We start from the raw sequence: 20,756 nt of genomic DNA, 5'->3' as shown, positions 1-20,756 counted from the left end.
CTGAAGCTTCTCCTTTGCTGGAGCACAGAAGGCTTTTCTGTTAGTTTGTAGAGACTGAACGTGCAGAGCTGCCAGCTGGGAAAGCACTGGTACTGCACTCCAGTGCAGTAGTGAGCAAATGGAAAAGCCAAGAGTGTGGTGATCCCCCAGCTCGTCCCGTTGCACAGTGTCAGGCGGGCAAGCCAGCCCGGGACAGCGCAGCAGCACTCGCTGTGCCTCACCGGCTCTGGAGCACTGGCCTGAGCCTCCAGCCAGTGGAAATGTCCAGCTCCCACTGTGCTTCTGGTGCTGGTGTCGCATGGGGGGAGCCTCGCTTCCACCCATGGTGTAGACAAATGTAAGTGTATTGTCTAAACACTTCTAAAATATTGTCTGCTCTGGCTAACACAGATGAGAGGTGGGAGCATGGATCACCTTAGCAGTGAGATCCAGACAAGGTTGGCTCCTTTTCACACACCCACTGGTATTTTTTTCCAAGCTCTGATAGTGAGCAGAGCTGTGTTGCAGCACTGTGCATGATTGTCCAGAGATAGGTGGGATTGGAACTTACCCGTCAGAGCACGCTGAAGGTACGGCACTGTAAAAAGCATGTGTCTGTGTACTTTGCAAGTTGGTGTAACGAGTGGCTTGTCACTTGCAAGTGGGCCATGAGTGAGAACCCCTTAACAACTCTGTGTGTTGGGGGGAATCTTCAATCCTAGCCACAGCATCGTCCAGTGAAATCTTGCAGCCACTTAACGTTTATCCAGGCATTTCTCTTGTTCATTGGGAAACCACAGTGTTACTTGTAGACTGCATTTTGGTAGGCAATAGGAAGGACCTGGCTAGACCCCGGGAAGGAGGTTATTTCCGTACCCTGTCGGATTGCTGCTCCTCTCATGTTCCTGTTCATACAGCAAGTGAGAGCTTCGGACGCTTTGTCTGGGATCCTGAACACTCACAGCCCGATCTAAGTTGTGCCTCGTGCCAGGCTACCATGGGGCAGGAGCCCTGGCTGGGACCACCATGCTCTCATACAGCAGTGCTGGTGCTGGCCAGCACCCGTGTGCCTTGGGGTGAGAGCTTTTGTCCGTGAGCCCACTCGCTGTGCTGTTCCCACCCACGTCAGCCCTTTTCTGTGGGTGGCAGGAGATAAAGGTGCAGCTTTTCAGCAGACCCCAGCCTGGCTCTGTAGCACACATTGTGCTCTTGGGAAGTCTCTGAAGTGATGAAAGCTCAGTTGGTCAGTGGATGTGCTGAAGCCCAGGAATTGTTGGGGGGGGTTAGAAGAATGTAGTTATTTAGCTGGTCCCTTGTATTTAAATACTACCATTTCAAAACTTGTGTTTGTTTTTTAACCATTCTGCAGGTGATAAAAAGAATGATCAAGTGTTGTTCTCTACTCAACTGTCACACCCAGGTAAGAGTTGAAACATGGCATTTAGTAAAACGTTAGTTTATAAATATTTTGATGTTAAAAGGGGGGGAGAACTTTCTAAAAAGTAAAACTGAATCCAGCTTTCTTTGTAAATGCAATCTGCAATAAAAAGATTTTGTTGTTGTTACTCTTCCTTCTAGGACACTAAAAGGACCCCAAGTAATGAGTAAATAAACATATACTTGGAAATGATGTAAAAAGTAGAAACGGTCTGGTGGGGTTTTTGTCCCATTTTTCTTAGGATAGAGGTGTGGGTTTATTTTTTTTTCTTGGTAGAGTTGAGATAGAGTAGGGTGACTGGGGGGGGTGTTGGGAACCTGGCCTTGTTCTTCATGATAACTGTATGTGGCCAGTGTTGTTCAGTGAGATTGTTCATTCTTAACAAGGCTTCCATTAGGCTCAGGTCTGTCCCTTCAGACTTAAGTAAAACCCCTTTTTCTTCCTTTTAGCTACTACTGCTGCTGGTAGTTGGAATGAGCTGTGTACGCTCTCAAAGTTCAGGTGCTCAGAACTTGCTTGCTATAGAAACAAGCCCTTGGTTAGGGCTAGAAAAGGGGTGGGATTACTGAGGCAGTTTGTCGAATATTTCAGTTTGTGGGGAATTAAGGCTGTGAAAATCACCCGTGAATCTTTTGTTACAGGTAGCTATTTTATGTCAGTTCCTCAGAGAAGTAGACTATAAAACTGCATTTAAGGCACTGCAGGAACAAAACAGGTAAATGTTACAACGAAGTTTATAAATATGCATATACAATATGTGAATGTTAGATAATCTAACCTGTATTCTCTTTCAGTCATGATGCCATGGATTCTTATTACGAGTACATCTGGGATGTCACCATCTTGGAGTATCTGACATGTATCCTTTCACTAGAATGCCACTGCAGAAAGCTTGTACTGGATGTTCACGGCTGCAAAAAGTCCATTTCCTACCCATGTGTCTTTTCTTGACTCACCCTCAGATCTCCACCACAAAAGAGGCGAGACAGACAAGCGACAGATAGCAGTAAGTGAACAGTGGGGGATTTGGGGTATGGGATTTCCTTAGTGTGTCTTTGCCTCCCTGAAAGCATATTTGAAAAGAATGGTCACTTCCAGTTTTAATTTTGTTGTGTAATTCTTAACAGAGGCAGGATGCTGGTGGAAAGTTGTACGGGGATGGGTGCGGGGTGGGGTGGTGTAGCATGTTACAGAAAAAAAACACCCATTGAACTAGTGCTGAAAATACCTTGTAATGAAGCAGCTTTTTTTACTAGAGTGACTGTCACTAGTGACGTCTCCTTTTCTTTTCAGATAAAAGCCATTGGGCAGACAGAGCTGAATGCCAGTAATCCTGAGGAAGTCCTACAGCTGGCTGCGCAGAGAAGGAAAAAGAAGTTTCTTCAAGCAATGGCAAAACTTTACTTCTAGGCTAATGCTGGAAGACTTATAAAATGCGTGGACGTGAAAAAAATCTTTCAAGACTTTATTATTTTTAAAATTCATTTAAATTTTTATACAACATTTACAGTCTAGTATTTTTCTTTTTAGAAATAGATGAAATCTTACAATAAACCCCTTTTTACAAACTGTACAGAAGGCTGGAAGCAATTTCAGCTAGTTCTGTAATGGCTTGTTTGAAGAAGACATGAATTCGTTTGCTAAGAGCATGAGTTTAATGTGGATGTGGTCGGCGTTTGATGCTCAGTGTCATGTAAAACTTGACCCTGGGTGTGGGGCATAAGTAGGAGCATCTTGAAAGAGGGAGGAGGACCAATACCCATTTTTCCCAGTACTGTCCCTTCCTCACAGAAGTAAAGCACCTCACAGGCAGAGGTAGTGAATATTCCAAGGAAAACACAGTAGTTAATGCTGTTTATAAACACTGATAAAATATAGCTCCACAGTTAGTTTAAAATACTGTTCCTAGGACATGAGTGGTTATAGAGTACCAGTGGCTCACTTTTTTCCATACCTTCTCCAGTTCTTATGTTTGTTCTTGTTGAAAGTTGGTGGCTGGGTTGTATAAAATAAACTCCTTCCTTCAAGGACTGTACTTCTTCCAGTTAAGGTTAGTTCAGCAGCACGTTGTTTGCTTGTACTCTTACCTGAGGTCAGTGCTACACTAGAACTCAAGTTTATGGCAGCCGTAAGGGGCCACCTTAAATTCATCAGCCTCATGTGGAGCTAGAATTGGATACAGGGCTGGCTACACTGTAATGCAAGGGCAGAGTGGTTTCAGAAACGTAAACTGCTTACCCACTGACCTCTGTAATACTGCACCTGAGCTCGTGGGTGACTAACTGCCAGGCATTAAGCTCTGACCTTAACCAAGAAAAGAAAAAAAAGTCAAGAAGAGGTAATATGTACAAGCTGTCATTAAGCTCTCCTCTATGGCTAGCCCAAGTTAAAGCAAGTTTGACAGGTAAATTGAGTGGACAAACTTTGCCACTCAGCCATGTTTAGAAAGTTCTTGAAATTCATAAGTTAGGAATGGTCAGAGTTGAACTAAGTCGTGTCTGAGAATGGACCAAAGTAGTCCAGGCTCCTGCGACAGCATGGAGGGATGCTTGGTCTAAGTCTTTTATCAAGTCTGTAGCAGGACACTGGTCTCAATGTCCACCTGCTGCTCTGTTTGATGCTTCTTTTACTGCCCAAATCTTGAATAGCAGTAAAGAGCATGAGTCACCTTTAGTGTGGTCTAGTTCTGAAGCACCAAGTTCTGTTTCCAGAAGTGTGATGTTTGTTGTCCATATTTCATTTCTTCTCTGTGCTTTTGGGAGGGGTTATTATTCCTCCTGTTGACATGGGTGATAACTGACCTGGGGCAGTAGATGCTACTCCACTGTTAACTTCTTCCTGTATATTAGGGGAAGAAGATGACAGTTAATACCTGCAACACATTCTGCTGTTTTGTTTCACTAGTACTCTTCAGCAGCACTTCCTCAAACTGCTAGTACAATTCAGATACTCCAGAGTTAGGATACTGAATAAAAAAAACAAGGCAACATTATACAACACAGTAAAGATTACTATCTTTTACACATTTCACCAGTACTTATAAATCCAGGTCTTTGCTTATGGCCTGTGAGTGTTATGGTAAAACACCCTTAGTTTATAGCATTGTCAAGCACAAGCACAAAAACAAAAGGTTTCTGCCAGTTGAGATAAGCCAGGCAAGGTGGGAGCAGGAAGGCCTTTGGCCAGCCTTAGCTGCCTGAGGAGAAGGGGTGCGTAATGTACTCTCAGCTGCCTGAACTGCAAGTCCACAAACCACCTACCAGCATGTCCAAATAATTTGTGTGTGTTTGGATATTATGTCGATCTTCTAATGCAACCTTCTTAAAGTTCTTCAGCTTCACGGGGACTTTTTTTGCCACGTTCACAAAGGGAACCATCCATTCTACACACTCTGAAATGCCATCCCAATCTAAGCCTAGAGTGTAGAACACAGTAATAATATTTAGAAATCATGGGGGAGTTGCACAGTGTTCCAATATGGTCATAAATTTTAAAAAATAACAATAAATAATACTGCAGATAAAAATTCAGAAACATCCTCCCCCAAACTCCCAGCATTTTCTTGTGCTTGTCACTTAAAAGCGTCGTGGCGGAGGATGGTGAGCACAGGCCTCCTGAGCAAAGCAGCTCGGGCGTGAGGGTTCCTGTTACTGGCCAGGGGTGGCTGAGGCACAAGATTTTGGTTCACACCATGAAAACATACAGTATTGTCACAGTCCTTTATGGTACCCTGAGGCAGCACACAAGTGCTGAGCTTAGTTAAGTGATTTTTTTTTTTTTTTCCACTTTATAAGGGACAGGCTGGTAGGAATTAGCACAAAGGTCAACTGAATGCTGCTGACGGACAAGGACAACTGCTTGATAGCTACATTTTAGGAGAAAAAGTAGTCAAATAATGTACAGCTAATGATCCCCCAAAACAACTGGAAGTCATAGAGCAGTAGTATTAGCCCAACAGCAAGAAGGGTAAATCTGCTTCATTTCCTTAGCTGAGACTATGCTTCTGAAAGCATTTCCTTCTTTTTGAGTCTTTGTAACATCTGAAGTAGTGGTAGGAAGGAAGTGAAATTAGTGGGGGGAAAAACCCCCACCTAACAGAAGAACAAACTGTGTCCATGTAGTCTCTTTGGCAGCCCAGTAAACCGATACACTCTTAGCAGCCTCAGGCACGTAACAGCTTTCAGAATTCCCTACCTAACAAGACCAAGCTTTACAAAGGCTTCTTACCTGAAGCTTTCTTAACTACTTCAATTGAGGTATAGTGGCAGAGCGCTGCAGCAGCTAGTGTTCTATACTGGAAGTCCAAAGAATTCACATCCAGAATGCACAGGTCTAAGAGCTGAGGAAATAAAGAGTGGAGGAAATGAGAGTTTCAAATTTTAACAAGATGATACTTTACTTTAGTATAACCCTGTCTCAGAAACTGCTATGCCTACAGCAGTCCTCCTACAGACTGTGCTCTGTAACATGGCTGAGCTTTTTAGCATCAATTGCAAGCACCTAATTTATTTTTGGCACCAATTGCAGTTGAAGTGGGTCTCTCAGAGTTCTGATGCAAACCAATTTGCACTTTTACAAGTAACATGCACGAGGCTTTGCTTGCACAGATTTAAGTACACCTTGACACTCTTAACAGAGCTCCAGGAAGGTATTTTCTTAAAATATTACCTAGCAGCTGAGTGACTTAGAGCAGTCTACTCTTAAGTAAGCCTCTCTGAGCTGGACACAACACATGCCCATAAAAATTGAACCACAGCAGTTTTGAAATAGGCAAAACCCTCCTCAGACTGCCCTTCTAGGCAAATACGCAGAAATACACACTGTTACAGATAATAACAGGTAAAAACAGTTAACTGTCCATAGCATCTTAAATTACCCACTCTCCTCTCAGAGCTGTTGCCGCTGTAGTACATAGAGATTAAAAAAAACAAGATGGCTTTTTATTTTTCCAGTGTACAAAAAAGTCTTAAAATACGTGAGAGCAGGGGGAGAAGAAACACATGGGTGCTTGTCCTCAAAAACTTAGTGTGAAGTTCTGTGGCAGTCAAACTTGCACATTCCTTAACAAAGTAACAGGCGAGGTGAAACAAGGAAAAGAAGTTTTCAATGGCTTTTGGGGTGTAATGTTCAGTTGGGCTTTAATCACTCCAAAAAGCATTTTCTGATACAGTTTACTACCTACCTGTGCTATCTGAATGAATTTTTCCTGAGAATACTGAGGTAGCAGCACTTTCGGAACATCCTTCAGGGCATCCACTTGAAGATAGAGGTTCAGCCAAGAGACGATTGTCACTGGACAGAGTTCCCATTTTAAAGCCTGCAAATATTAAAAAGGTGAGCATTAAACCACGCAAGGATAACTTTGTGCTCTGATCTCTTTTCCCATGCCTCCCCTTCTGAGTTTGCTCAGCTTATTGCACAGATCCTCAAAAGACACTAAAGATTATGTACAATTTCAAGTACAGATATTCATTTTAGATTGCATTCTCACTGCTTTTTGAACAGGCTGCATTATAATCAGCACAAAAATGTATCTCGACCCCCTTTCCTATACTTGTGCAGTTGGATCTTCTGTATCTTCCCCATTCAGAAGCTGGGAAATTATTTTCCCCCAAGCCTTCGGTCTAGCTGCCTGAACCTGCAGCTCATATCTATTAAGGAAGAATAAATGTACAAGGAGTTCTGTGATGGTAAAGATGGATCCTTTCCACTACAAGGAGCACTGAGAAGAGTGAGTGACAGTTCTTTGCCTGGCTCTCCTAGAGGCCCCTGTTCCTGGACAGCAAAGGATGCTGTCAAGTGCAGTACATTACAGCGACAGCCTTCTGCTCTGTCCCGTGACTGGCTGTACCTGTTATGAGCTTTTACTTTCATACAAGCATGAGAATCCTGTCCTTTTCTAACAGGCAGGGATTTCACCCCAGCCAGGGGCTTTAGAGACCCACTGGAGATAGATACAATGAAGGTTTCATTGTTTTGCAGAAAGAAGGACATACTGAACATGTTTCTTTTCTAAGCAAATAAATGACATTAAAACACGAGGCTCAGCTGGACAGTCTTTCAACCAGCACTTACAAACACAGCAAAGTTATTACCTTTAACATAATAAGTTCCATTCTTACAATATCATCTTCACTGCAAGCACCATCAGTGACATAAGCAAATTCCTGTATTTTAGGAGCGTAGATTTCCTTTAAAGGGAGAGAGAGGAAAAGTGAAGATTAGAGTGCCTTACAGTTCTAAGAAAGCTTAAGAAGATACTGACAAATACTTTTCAGTCCATACTGAAATATTAAACATTTCTTAATAGCGTTTTTCTTGTTATGTGAAATTACTTGAAACTTACAGGATAAGGAGGTGCTAGAAACAAGTAGGTTGTATGTCATCTGTTGTAAAACATGATAGATTTATTGCAACTTTTTTTAGATTTTACAGAATAAATGCTGACCAAACAATCAGAACAGCCTTTCGTTTATATTGCTTTCTACTCAGCTATTCCATTTGATGTAAAAACGTACACCATCCTAATTCTTGTACAGCACACTGCTGTATTAGAAAAGGCTTGCTGATACTGTAAGGCACAATGTCAGTTAGTGCTGATGTAGTCTCATTGATTAAAAAAAAAAAACAAGCTAGAAAAAGATGAGAGAAAATCCCCCAGCCACTGTACCTGGCAAAATCCATGCTGCAGAGATGGTTAACAAAGAAATTTGCCAACCCAGTCCTGCCAGTTGGGGCCACATATAGGCAGGTGTGTTGATAAAAGAGAACTTGCCAGCAGAACTGCTTCTCTACCAGCTGGCTCTGTGGCCTGATGCCCCACACACTTCCTTAGGATAGACAACTGCTTATAGCACATTACCTTGGCTTTAGGAACAACAGCTAGCTTGGGGGGGGTTTCCAAGTATGAAAACTTAATATCCCAAATTTTCCTTTCAGTCTAGCCTACCAGACACTATACAAAAATATGCTCTTGGGTTGTAGATGCAGTGCACAATGTAACTTATCACCACCACTGCACTTTAAATGAAAAAACTCCACTAAATGGGTTTATAGGGGTATCAGCCTGATGTACAGGCAGTTTGAGACTTGGACTCAGTTTTGTTCAAGTCTCAAGCCCATTCCTGAGATTGTTTGCCAACTGCTGTGTATTTGGAAAAAGACAAAACAAAACAAAACTACTCCTAGCACATTTGCATACCTTTTAAGTTTTTGTGGTCTCCTTCCCTGCTGCTGAGGACAGGGAGGACAAAGACTACAGTCCAACAGATTGACATATGCACAACTGAAGGAAAAGAAAAAAAAATTTCCCCGTCTGACCTTCAGTGTTGTATGTACACCACCAAGTTCAAAAGATTCAGACAGAAGAAATAAATACGTTATCACTGTCTTTTTAGTTATTACAATCTTAATATCCTTCTCCCTGTAACAGAGCTTCTTACCTCAAGTTTGGAGGCAATGAATAATGAGGTAATTCCTATGAGCTGAAGCATGCTTTTGTTAATGTTCTTTTGTGTCAACATGAATCTATCAAAAAAGTCTTGAGCTAGGTAGAAAGTTTCCCTGTGGAGTGCGTATACCTCACATACCTACAACAGAAAAAAAACCCACAAACGATTCAGTTTTCTGTTAAAAAACTCTATGTACACACATGGAAGTATTCAAGCGTTAATAGTAAAGCACAGTATGCACAATTTTATCATCTTTTGCACACACAGAAATTATCACATACGTAGATGTGTTAGGACGTCATGGTTAGTACGGGACTGGGAAAAGTATGTCCCGTGCTCCCACCTAAACATGGATTGTCTATGATGCACTAATGTACTTCCAAAGTACTCTTTTTCCAATTAAATAGCATCCAGTTTTCCTAAAAATAAGTAACAACAATTTTCCATTGAAAGTAGTGGAAAACTGAGGGAAAAAAAAAAAAACAAAACACAAAACCAAACACCACAAACCAGCAAAAACCCCCACTAATTTGCTTGATTAAGAATACTCTGGGCTCAAACCTCAAGTTGAAGTCACTGAGCAGATCCTCCCTGTATTCCTTGTAGGTCTGTCCCAGGGCAGAACCACTAAAAAACTTGGGAGTCTCCAGCTCTACAGCAGATAAGCCTGAAAGCTCCTGCCTGAGGTGGCTCTGCTGGCAAGCCAGCGGCACTGCTTGCAGCCCCTCAGTCACACAGCCTCACTAAGCAGGAACAAAACTGCAAGAGCAGCCATCTGCTCCATGTATTTGCAAGTTTCCCTGGCAGGGAGAACTTTTAGTACTTGCATTGTATCAAAGTGGTTCAAATGCCCGTTCAACAAAAAAGGAAAGGAGACTGCCCAGGCCTGGAGATCTTAGGCAGGGGCCTACTTTTTCCTCTAATCTGTAACTGAATTTGGGTGGGTCTACCACAACTCCAGCTTATCTGCAACTCTGTATCCCTTTTACAACTAGAAACTAGTGAGGTGATAGATACCCATCAATTACTTACAATCTATGTACAGTCAACAGGAAAGAATATCCAAGAAATAGATCCCAAGTCCAAGCTTCCTGCCCTGCTTCATTATTTCGCTTGGATACAAAGTCAGAATAAAATCTCACTACTACTAGCTATTTCCTAAGATAAGGTTGAAAGCTCTTTTGCAAATTAAAACCCCTCCTGACCATCAAAAATGCAACTGGTTGGCAGTGACACCACAGCTCATTCTTTTAGAGCTGATCTAATATTTGCCAATTGATGTGCTACTCTGATATTATAAACTACTGCTCCAAACAAGATGCAGAACTAAAAAAGTACAGACCAGGCCCACCCATGAATAAATGGCACAATTTCTGTAGAAGTGTAATGCCCAAACATAATAATGCTTGGTCATGTTAAATAGTATCTCAGTTATGATATTACAGAAGACAACGTTAGAAGCTACTGAAGAACTCTCAGAGTTGCTGGGATATTAATCTACTGTGGCATACAGAACCACTGAGCTGAACAACAAGGTCCTTGTCGTCATTTTGGTTTGGAAATTGGATGATTTCCTAAGAGTTCAAGAATTTTAAAAAAAAAAAAAAAAAAAAGGCAACAAAACACAACTTAATGGTGGTATGGAAATGACATGTTAGAGGAAGCAGCGAAGTACCCAACTGGAATAGTTTTTATATTCAGGCCATATTTAAAAACCAAACAAAAACCACACACACACAAAAAAAAAAAAAAACCACGAAAATCTTTCCTTTCCCTTGAAATTCCCTGCTAAAAGCGCTATTCCACCAAGACAGCAAGAGTGCCACTGTAACACCTGTTTCCCTGGAGTACTTGATATGGAATTGGTAAACCTGCAAGATCCCTTCTGCTGATGGGCAAGGATTGCATGAGTCAAAGGTTGCTTTTGGCAGTGGTGATTGAATATGCTCAGGGTTCTTGGAAACACCTCCAGAACATAGCTCTCTATTTACAACACTAATACTCCTTCGCATAGGCTGCCAAGATTGAGAACTTCCATTTTGTTTGGCAACTGGAACAGTCTGAAGTAAAGCAACTAGACTGGAATACGAATAAGATTTATTTGTAATCCTTTTCAATTAAGAACAAGTCTATATCAAGAACCTTCAGATGTCAGCCACTAATGCATTACTTTCTTCTGCTTTCTTCATAGGATAGAATTAAAAATTCACTAGTAAGTCAGAAAATAGTGGCAGGGGCTGACATCTAAGAGCTCTTGATATAGACAGGGTCGGGGTGATAACTCATGTCCTCAGTAGAGATACAGTTGTCTCATCACTTAAATACAGTCTAAGATGTAAAGTTAGAGCTCCATAACTGATCCATCTATAGCAATTTTAATACAAGCACCTCAAAACTAGATTTCTCCTTTTCCCAGGAAGTAGTGTGGCAAGAACACAAATTAAATACTATTGCTCACTGCCCTCTCTGGAAGGTTCAGCATCTCCTGCCAGGGAAGACCAGAATGCAGCTCACCAAGAGGACCAAAAGCAGTAACTCATAACCCTTTAGTTACAAACTAGTTTTGGCATTTATCATTACTGTACATTTTGCTATTAGATCTTTATGTGAAAGCTGTGCTTTTACCTTCCTACTTCACAGACATTACACATGGCAAAGTAACTAAAAGAACACACCTCTAAGAGCCAGTCTAACAGTATTGATCTCATGTGAGGTTGCAAACTAGAATGTAGTGATGTGAAATGTTTGCAATGAGCGTATCTGTTCTCCTTCTTCAGGATGTTGAGCCAGACATCTTTGGAATTTCCCCAGCTATGGAATAAAGTTACACAAAGCATTGTTAGGTATATATACACCTCCACAAAAGGAGCACAAAAGTATTATTTATTGTTTACAGATATTCAGGAACAAAAAGAAAATCTGAATACTAAAAGATCCTTACAGTAATTAGAAAACTGCAGGAATACTTTGAACATTTTATATCACCACAACAGCAGCTTACCAAGACCATCAGCAAGTCCAGTTATATAGAACAGCCAGTAAAACTGAATGTGTGCATCCCAAAGTTGCACATACAACCAGAGTTTCCTATTTTGCCTAGTTAGGTGGCTGTCCAGAGAGCAAGATAAAAAACAAACCCTCCCCATAAAAAAGAAAAAAAAAAACCAGCCCACTCCCTAAGAAACACAAAACATACATGAAGCTGTCCAGTTTAGTTGGAGAAAAACATTTACAGATGGTGTTTAAGTCATTCATCTATCCATTGTTTTTCTAGCATAACTTAAGGCTCAGAAACAGGCTACTGTGAGAAAAAATGAGTTCTTGTTTATTCTTTACTTATAATTTATTAGCCCTCAAGTTTACTTGGGAAGAAGATGCCTATATCATTAATATGGCTTGTTTTTAATTTGTAATTATTGTTATTATGAAATGATGTGGTTTTTTTCTTAGATGTACTTCTCATCCTACAGTTACTAAGGGGGACAGCACATTAATCAACAGAATGCTGATTTCCTACTGAAATTTTTGGAGTTATATATTTAGCTTTCCCCAAGCAGAAGCAGAGAGAGATTAAACAGACCTGATCACTGGTATCACCTACAAATTCTAACTCAGATCAGTTCCATTCTGCTGCCATCATATGTTAAAAGCTGGAGAGATACTTGCTTGTTTAATGCACAAATCTCCCCATTGAAGTGGGCAGGCACTGAGAAATCTCCTATTATGATCTTCCTGCAGGAGTCAGGAAAGCATGAAGATGGCAGGAGAGAGTAAATGATCCTCTTATTCAGCTAATCAGAAAGGATGGAGCTCAGCTTTACCAGATGCCTATTGACCAGAGGTGAACATCAATGATGAAACTCCTTGCGTGGATTCTGTATCTGAACATACCTTTGGGATCCAGCACTTTCCAACAACTTGCTAAAGGAGCACATGAAATTCCCTCATTCACCATCCTTTTTTTTTTTTTTAATTATTATTTTAAAATAAAACCTACTTTGCACTGAGCTTTCCAACACATACAAAAATGTGATTTGCTCGGTATAGAGAAGAGCATACTGTTCTTCAAAGCACAGTTCAGCAGGCTTGGGAGTAATACTGAGAGGGTAGAACAGTTGAGTTTGAAACTTAGTGAAAGATACTTTAAGGGACCTATTGCTTTGCACTGAGGCAAAATGTCACCATGCAGCATCTCCCAGTGCTGCTCAAGTTTTGGCCAGAACAAATAAAAACATGGTGTATCTAGAAAGGTTCTCTTAAAGTAATGCTTCATGTTCTGCTTCTCTTCTCATGCACCTCAGCAGAAGTTTTCCCTAATGCATTGCAGTAAATTTAACAACTCTTTCAGTAAATACCAGCTGATACAAACAGCATCCAGGGTACTTATCTAACACACCTGAATGGCTGAGAAATTAAAAAATTGAAAAATCTGATTTAGTCAGCTAATCTATCCCTCTGCAGAAGGGAAACTTTCTAGATTGTGACTGCACCAAGCATACTGCATTGCACTAGCAAACTACTTGCACAGCAATACTGTTTAGTATTTGCATATTTGTACATTTTTAAGTTCTTAAAGAAAAAAACTTTGTTTACTATTTTTTGGTCACTCAGTTCCAATAGCACTGAAAGAAGTTTAGTTTAACCATTATGTGCCTCTTAACCACTTACAAGTCTCCAGTGTTCAGCTATAAAGGGACAGCTCTGAAAGGCAAAAATTATCTGTCCGGTGCATTTATAAGACTGGGGGAAAAAAAAACCCATAGAATTTCTGCCTTTTTTTTTGGACTTCAAATTGTTTGTGGGATGAGGGAGACAAGTAGAGGCATGGGTTGACTACTGCCCACTATTATACAAACAATACAACAACAGATTTTACTACAGTAGCTCAGCATATTTGATAAAACATCAACAACTGCTGCATCTGGTAAACTTACTTGAGTTCTGGCAAAGGTGATGGATTTATGAAGAGGTTTCTGAACCTGTATTTTTTGAATCTTGAGAAGTCAGTGGTTACTGATTCTTTGTGAGGCGTTTCAATAATTATGCAAGGTGAGATGCCTCCTGTTATTGTGGGTGGCCAACAACTCTGCAACATAAACAAGGTATCTTTTAAATGCTGATTTTACTATGAGAGCAAGAAAGGCGAGAAGTAGATTACAGTAACAACAACATTTGTAATGTATGTTAGCCTTTTTGGACCTCAACATTGATTCAAGTACTGAAACCAAGAAAGACAGACATTATATGCCAAAGCCTTTCCTAGTCAAGATGGAACATGTATAAACAAATTTGATAAATTTGGGAAACTCAGCTTTGAGGAAGACAATTGTCTTCAGTTTATGAACGCACAAGTTACCTGTCAGTTGCTCGAGCTGCTCAGTTACAGTACATAAGGCAAAGGTACTCATTGCTACTAAAACACAGGACATTAGGTTGCTGGTCCTCTCTACTTATCTACTCAGAGGGAAAAGAAAGGAGGGGGTGGAGGTTCTACTGTCTCTCAGTGGAAATTCAGCAACTTGTTATCTTCTAATTAAGCACTCCAAAAAGGAGCCACCCATCTCAGCTCCAGAGCTAGATACCCACTGAGCAAGCAGCAGCTGTGAACTATCTCTCAGCTTGCCAATGCCAAATATGGGATGCAATGACTCAAAAGAAGACCCCAAAGTTACTCATGCAGAAAGCTTGAGAAGGAATTCTAGATTACTTTAGGTAACTGTAACTTGTTTCATTAATATTTATTTGGTTGTACATAACCAATACAAGTAAGGAGGTATCAAACGCATGGAGCCTATATGCAATGCTATAATGGCTGACAGCCTTCAAAATGGTGACACGGAATTATGCTCTGTGGAGTTAGGGGGGGGGGTCCCATTCCCAAAGAATGGCAACACCTGCCCCTGAACACAGACTTTTCCTATATAGCTGTTTTGCAAGGTAAACTACATACAATTTCCTTACTATATCTAAACCTATTTATAGCCAGACTAAGAGTGAAGTTACATATTTCCAGTAGAATTGATCTTAACAGCACACAGCCATGAGAAAAGGGGGATGCTGCTCCTTCTTCCCTCCTGTGATCCTCACTGCCCAAGTAAGTCCCACCTCTTTCTTCTGTCAGCTTTGATGCTTGTCAGACCCTCTGCTGGGCTGATTCAACTCACTAACCTGGCAGAACATTAACTCATTTTGCAGTGCCAAATTAGCAAGCCAAACCTGCATACTGCTTCCTTTAAAGAGATCCAAAAATGTAGCAGTGCAGGGGATGGAATGCATGGCCAGCTATCGAGGGAGGGAAGACAGGGGAGCAGGATTTCCCCCTTTCGGCAAAGGTAAGTTGTGACACACAGTTTCACCCCAAGTACAGCTGACATACGAAGTTTGCAAAGACGACTTCACAGTCAGAAGAGTTTTGCTTCACCACAGCTGTTAGTCTCATTTGCTTTACAAACAGAATAACTACAAACAAGATTGTTTGCTAGAGAAAGTTACATTATTTTACTAATCCACTTTAAAATAAACAATTGTAAAGACCTGCACTTGGTTTAGGAGTAGCCTATGTTAGTTAAAACAGATTCTTAAACTGATTTAAATGTTCAAAAAAGAACTGTTAAATAAAAGTAAAGAGGGCCTGCATGGTTATGAGTCTTCTTAACTAAATGGCCGTGAAACCACACGTTAAGTTAAAACAAGTGCAGTGATCTTGTTTAGACTTGCCTTTAGGCCTTACCTGTTCTGCATATGGAATTATTCTGAAATACCTAGTTTTATTCTCATTTTTACATCTAACCTTACTCTGCAGTGGTTTCCACATTGAAGGACTCTTTCTGCAACAAAGCCGTGCGTAAAAAAAGCAAAAATGTATAAAAAGTTGCGAAGTTGCAGAGCTCACGTAGTTTTTAATATATGAAGTAGAAATTTCCCCTATTTAATACTTTCTAGTGTGAAATGCATGACTTCACACCCACCAACATAAACCAGGTGGACTCCCTAACCTAGCTGGAACCGGTAATCAGGACTGAATTACCTTAATCTCATATTGATGCTTTTTAGCAATTTTCCCATCTTCTTTTTTCTTGATCTCCTGCTGAGAAGAGACACACGCATCAATACACTGACAATGACCAGCACACCCACCTCTAAAGCTAAAGCAAACTGTTGCTACTCCTGCCCCGCTTTCTAACTCAGCAGAGTAAAGATTATCCCATCTAAATGCACTGGAGAATTTTCAGTATTAAACTTTTCAAGTTGCCCAAATTGGTCACCTCTGCTGTTCTCCTTTTTCTGGTCTGGAGATGTTCTGATGCCTGCAGTTCTTGTGGAGACTCTTCTTGACATGACAGTGGCTGCTGCTGCTGCTTGGCTTGCAAACGGCTACTGCAAAGAGCAAAAAGACATTAGACATTAGGGGAGCAGCAGTTAGATGAATACAGATAAGCTTGATCTATTACAATGCTAACAGCTTACCTGCGTCTTGACATCTTCTTTGGGTTGTAAGATCTCTGCCTGGATCGAAGGAATAACATAAGTTCAGTTAATGTATCCTCAGGAAGTTAGGACCAAGTTGTGCTTTGCGTCATAAGACGCATCACAAAGAGCAGCATGGTTTACACAACTGAAATGGAAGGGCACAAGTATTTTACTGGTGTGAGGAACGCCTGAGCAGAGGATGTCTGCGGTATGTAATCACACGCAGTTCTGCGTCCTGCTGGGCGTTACACTGCTGAAGTGGGTTACACGGGGATGCCCACGTCTGGCTCAGACTAGCCGGGCTCATCTAGCTGTAAAGGGTCATCTCCCAAGCAAGAGGATGTGGGGGGGTCGCTGAGGCTGTGACCCCCCACTCTCTCTACCCCCTGCACACTGCAGCCACCAGGCACCCACACAGACACACGTTTTGCCGGTGCAGCGGCTCCCTCTGGGGCGATTTCGCCGCCGGCCCCCCACACCTGCCGGGATGGGCCGGGCCGAGCTGAGCCGAGCTGAGCTGTGCCAGGCCGCCCGCGCTCCCGCCGCGCCGGTTCCGCGCCAATTTACAGAGAGCGGGGAGGAGGTGGCGGCCTGCGCTGCGCCGCGCCGAGCCGAGCCGCGCCGGGCCGGGGGGGGCGCCTCGGGCAGCCCCGGGGCGCAGCGGGGTCAGGCTGGGGCGGGGGGGGCACCGCTGCTGCCCGCGCTTGCTCTCCCTCCAAAAGGGGCCGAGCCGCTGCCTGTCCCCCCCTCCGGAGGCGAGGGGTGCTGAGGGGACGCGTGAGGAGGCAGGGAGCGGGGCAGGACCGCGGCCCCCCCTCCCCCGCGCTCCCGCCTTGCGACGAGCGAGGCTCCCTCCAAAACCCGAGAGGAAAGTGCGGGGGTGGGCCTGCCGGGACGGCAGCCCCCCACAGGGGAACACCCTCCCTCGGCAGGGGACACCCCACAACGGGACACCTCCACACACAGGAAGACCCTCTTCAGCGGGGGCTGGGGCCGGGGCACCGCAGAGATCGGGGGCTGCGAGAGGGGGGGTGTCCTCACCAGGCGCCCCCCTCCCCAAGTCCCTATCGTGAGGGCCAGGGCGGGGGGAGTCGGGACGCACCGGGGCTGGGGTGAGGGCGGGCGGCGCGGGCCGGCAATCGAGGTCAGCCCGCCAAGCGGCTCGGCCGCCTTCCCCGCCCCCACCGCGCCCGTCTCCCTCCAAAACCCGCAGCCCGCCCCCCGCCACCCCCACGGGGCTCTCCGCCGCCGGGCGGCCCCGGGGTGAGGTGAGGGGGTGTGGGGGGGAAGGCGATGGCGGGCTCCCGCCGACACCCCGGCCCACAGCGCTGCCTCCCGCCGGCGGTGCCCGCCCGGGCCATCGCCCCTCGCAGCGGCGCCGCGCAGCACTCCCTGCCCCGGGCGGGAGGGCACCGCGGGGCGGATGGGGCAGCGCGCGGACATCCACCCCCGGGGCTCTCCTCAGCCGCTCTCCCTCCAAAACGGTGCCCGGGCGGGCAGCCCGCCTCACCGCTCCCGGCCGCTGCCCCGCGCCACCCCACCGCGGCTGCAACCCTCGCACCCCCTCACACCGGCACCAGGTCTGCCGGTACCACCGCTACTGCCATCATCACCATCATAACCATCACCGCCGCCGCCACCACCACCACCACCACAATCATCACCATCATAACCATCACCGCCACGACGGTCGCCCGCCGCCCCCTGTCCCCACCGGCAGGACCCCCCGTCCCGCCACCCCCCGCGCACCTCTGCCACCGCCGCCCGAGCCGCGCTCCTCAGCTGGCGCCGGCGCCAAGTCGCTATATAGCGCGGCCCGGGCCCGCGCTGCGCATGTGCGAGGGCGGCAGACAGCTCCCCCGCCCGCCGCCCTCCCTCCGTTAGCGCTCGCGCCCCTTTCGCCCCAGCGCCGCCCCTTCGCCGCCCCGGGCCCAGAGACTCCCTCGCCCGCCGCCACTGCCGGAACAGCCCCGCGTCCCGCTCGCCCTCGCTCCCTTGGCGGAGGCGTCCCGGGAGACCGGCGGGCAGTGCGGGGAGGATGGCTGTCACCGCTGCCGCCCCGCAGGGACAGCCGCCCACTGACCCGTCCCCTCTCCCCCGCCCCGGCCCCGCTGGCGGAGCACCCCCGGCACCGTCATCTCGATCTGCCGCATCCAGCGCCGGGTCCGCGCCCCGCCGGGGCAGCGCCGCCGGCGGCCCCACGCGCGGCGCACGCCGCGCGCCCGGCAAGGCGCAGCCCGCCCGCCCCGGGGCGGGGCCGCCGCCCGCCTCCGCCAATGGGAGCCCGCCGCTCCTCGGCAACGTGCAGCGGGAGGCGGAATGTAAACACGGCGCCGCCGCGCGCGCCCTGCGCCGCCCCGCCCCGCTTCCGCCGCGGCCTGAGGGCGGGGCGGCTCCTCCCGCCCGCCTGGGGACAGCCGCCCGCAGCCCCTGTCAGCGGGGGTGCAGTGGCCCGGCCTCACCGGCACCTTGTGCGCCTGCGGAGCGGCCCGCTGCCCACCCGCGGCATCCCCGCCAGTCGGGTGTGTCAGCCCGCGGCCGCTCAGCCACACCCTGTTTGTCCCTGTGTCACCAGCCCCCCGACCCACCCACACCCCACTACTGTGGGACCAGCCCGCTGGCGCCCCGCGTCACGGGTGCGGGCTGTCAGCCCACTGCCCGATGGCTGTCACACATCTCACCACGCAGGCGCCGCGATCACTCAGCCGTGCCCCATAAAGGCACCTGGCTCTGCTGCGAGGGGCCGGGGCTCTGCCTGGGCCTTCATGTCTGAAGCTTCCCCGAGGTCCCTTCTCTCTCCCTCCATTTTTGCAGCGTGTTTAATCACAGAGAAATTCATCCCAGCAGAAAACAGGCCTTCCCCAAGTCCCCATATGGTCTCTCATGGACGGCCTGTCCCCTGCCCAGTAGCTTTCCACACCTCTCAACCAGGCCCCCCCGTCACCCCTCAGGGTCCCACCGAGTCCCAGGGCAGCATTGCCCACCGCAGCAGCACCCGCCCTGCGGTTCCCTTCTCCATCAGGAGACAATGCTGAAGCTTACCCTTAGCACCAGGCACACCTCCCAGTCACTGGTAACATCGCTCAAGGGCTGCATGGAGTTTTCCTAATAAATACCCTTTAAAAAAAAAAATCCACACTACCTCAAAAGCAACCAAACCCCACAGTGCCACATACTTAGCGATGCTTTGCGCGCACGCTTTTCTTTAAAACACCCATGGCAGGGGCTGTGCGTAGAGGCAGGCCCCCAACTCAACACAGGGCACCTGCGGCTATTTTGCTGAGGACCAACAAGTGGTACTTTCCCTCTTCTCTTGTGCAGTGCAGAGCACGCGTGCTGCAAAACAGCACGAAGAAAAGCCACAGCTGCCTTCAAGTAAATCCACCATCTCATCATCTTTTTCACTTCTGCTTTTTCTTTTCCCAAGTGTAACACTATTAAAGAGTAAACATAGTTTTCACCTCCAAATACATATTATAGTAATTAAGCACAATAACTAGGTTTTGGTCCTTACCTTCTCTCAGCTTTGCCATTTTAAAGGGCAGGAGAAAAGCCCACCAAAGGCAGAGATATTACAGTAGGGTTGCTAACAGCAGCTTAACAGGTCACAAGTTTTGGGCAGCAAGGGCCACCTCTCAACTGCGGGTGCTTATAGCACGTCACAGAGTGGGGACAACGATTCCTGCAAACTTCAAGTAAAGCAGCGTGCAGACACGCGAGATGGATGTTGCAGCCACCCAGCCTCCTCAGCTCTGCAAAACGGCCATTCCAGTCCTTATCATGAAGGAAATCTTGTAGTTGTGGCTCAAAAGGGACATAAAAAAGCACAAACCGCTGTCATCTGTCTAAGCCCATTGGCACTTAGAAACAATCTTTGTCAACTGTCTATATTGCACCAACTCATTTCAAGAAATCTAACTCATGTCATGGCTGGGGATGCCTAAAGTAGATGTAGCCTTCAGCAGTTAGCTCTGTTAGTTGATCTCCACTGAAGTCCACTAGCAAGATCCAGCACTTCCACATGGCAGGATATGTCTCACACTCCACTGACTCGAGAGAGAAGGTGGTCTCCTGCACTTGGACAAACTTGACCTAACTCTAACCTTGGGCCTTTAACTGACTTGCTGAAGTTGAAAGCCTACTGTAACCAACTTGTTAAAAAGAACTGGAACTTCATGAAGGGGCTAGCAAGAGAGGAGAGACAAAGTATCTTTTTCCCTAAAAAAACTCCACTCCTCACAGATGTCAAATTAGGGCTTGGTGGCAGCCAGCCTCCAAGCAGCAAAGCGGTTTTGGTGCGTCAGGAATAAATTCCATGGCACATCATGAAAGGAGAATACTGCAAAGGGAATAGTAAGCTAAAATTTGAACGGATCGTGTCTGCCATGAATAGGTCTCACCACAAAGACTGTAATGAC

The 20,756-nt window shown here is 45.8% G+C and overlaps 2 protein-coding genes across 2 annotated transcripts in view; one reads left to right on the top strand and one right to left on the bottom strand.

Annotated features, from left to right (window-relative positions):
• Positions 1 to 3,426, top strand: part of INTS8 (integrator complex subunit 8) — a 28,001-nt gene extending 24,575 nt beyond the window's left edge. Inside the window, exons 23-27 of the mRNA XM_068396214.1 lie at positions 1,349 to 1,399; positions 2,059 to 2,132; positions 2,212 to 2,276; positions 2,380 to 2,423; positions 2,711 to 3,426. Of these exons, the coding sequence (XP_068252315.1) occupies positions 1,349 to 1,399; positions 2,059 to 2,132; positions 2,212 to 2,276; positions 2,380 to 2,423; positions 2,711 to 2,827 (351 nt within the window). The 3' untranslated portion in view covers positions 2,828 to 3,426. The remainder of the gene's footprint in view (positions 1 to 1,348; positions 1,400 to 2,058; positions 2,133 to 2,211; positions 2,277 to 2,379; positions 2,424 to 2,710) is intronic.
• A 693-nt stretch (positions 3,427 to 4,119) lies between these two features.
• CCNE2 (cyclin E2) lies at positions 4,120 to 16,349 on the bottom strand. Its single transcript, XM_068396215.1, has 11 exons — positions 16,336 to 16,349; positions 16,134 to 16,245; positions 15,896 to 15,952; positions 13,803 to 13,954; positions 11,544 to 11,679; positions 8,860 to 9,006; positions 7,513 to 7,608; positions 6,600 to 6,734; positions 5,645 to 5,756; positions 4,678 to 4,832; positions 4,120 to 4,255 (listed from the first exon to the last, which is right to left on the bottom strand). The coding sequence occupies exons 1-11, from the start codon at positions 16,347 to 16,349 to the stop codon at positions 4,154 to 4,156; spliced, it is 1,218 nt and encodes a 405-aa protein (XP_068252316.1). The 3' UTR covers positions 4,120 to 4,153.
• Positions 16,350 to 20,756: the final 4,407 nt, after the last annotated feature.

Source organism: Nyctibius grandis, chromosome 3, assembly GCF_013368605.1.
Source record: "Nyctibius grandis isolate bNycGra1 chromosome 3, bNycGra1.pri, whole genome shotgun sequence".
NCBI lineage: Eukaryota > Metazoa > Chordata > Aves > Nyctibiiformes > Nyctibiidae > Nyctibius > Nyctibius grandis.
This window is presented reverse-complemented; position numbering and strand designations above follow the sequence as displayed.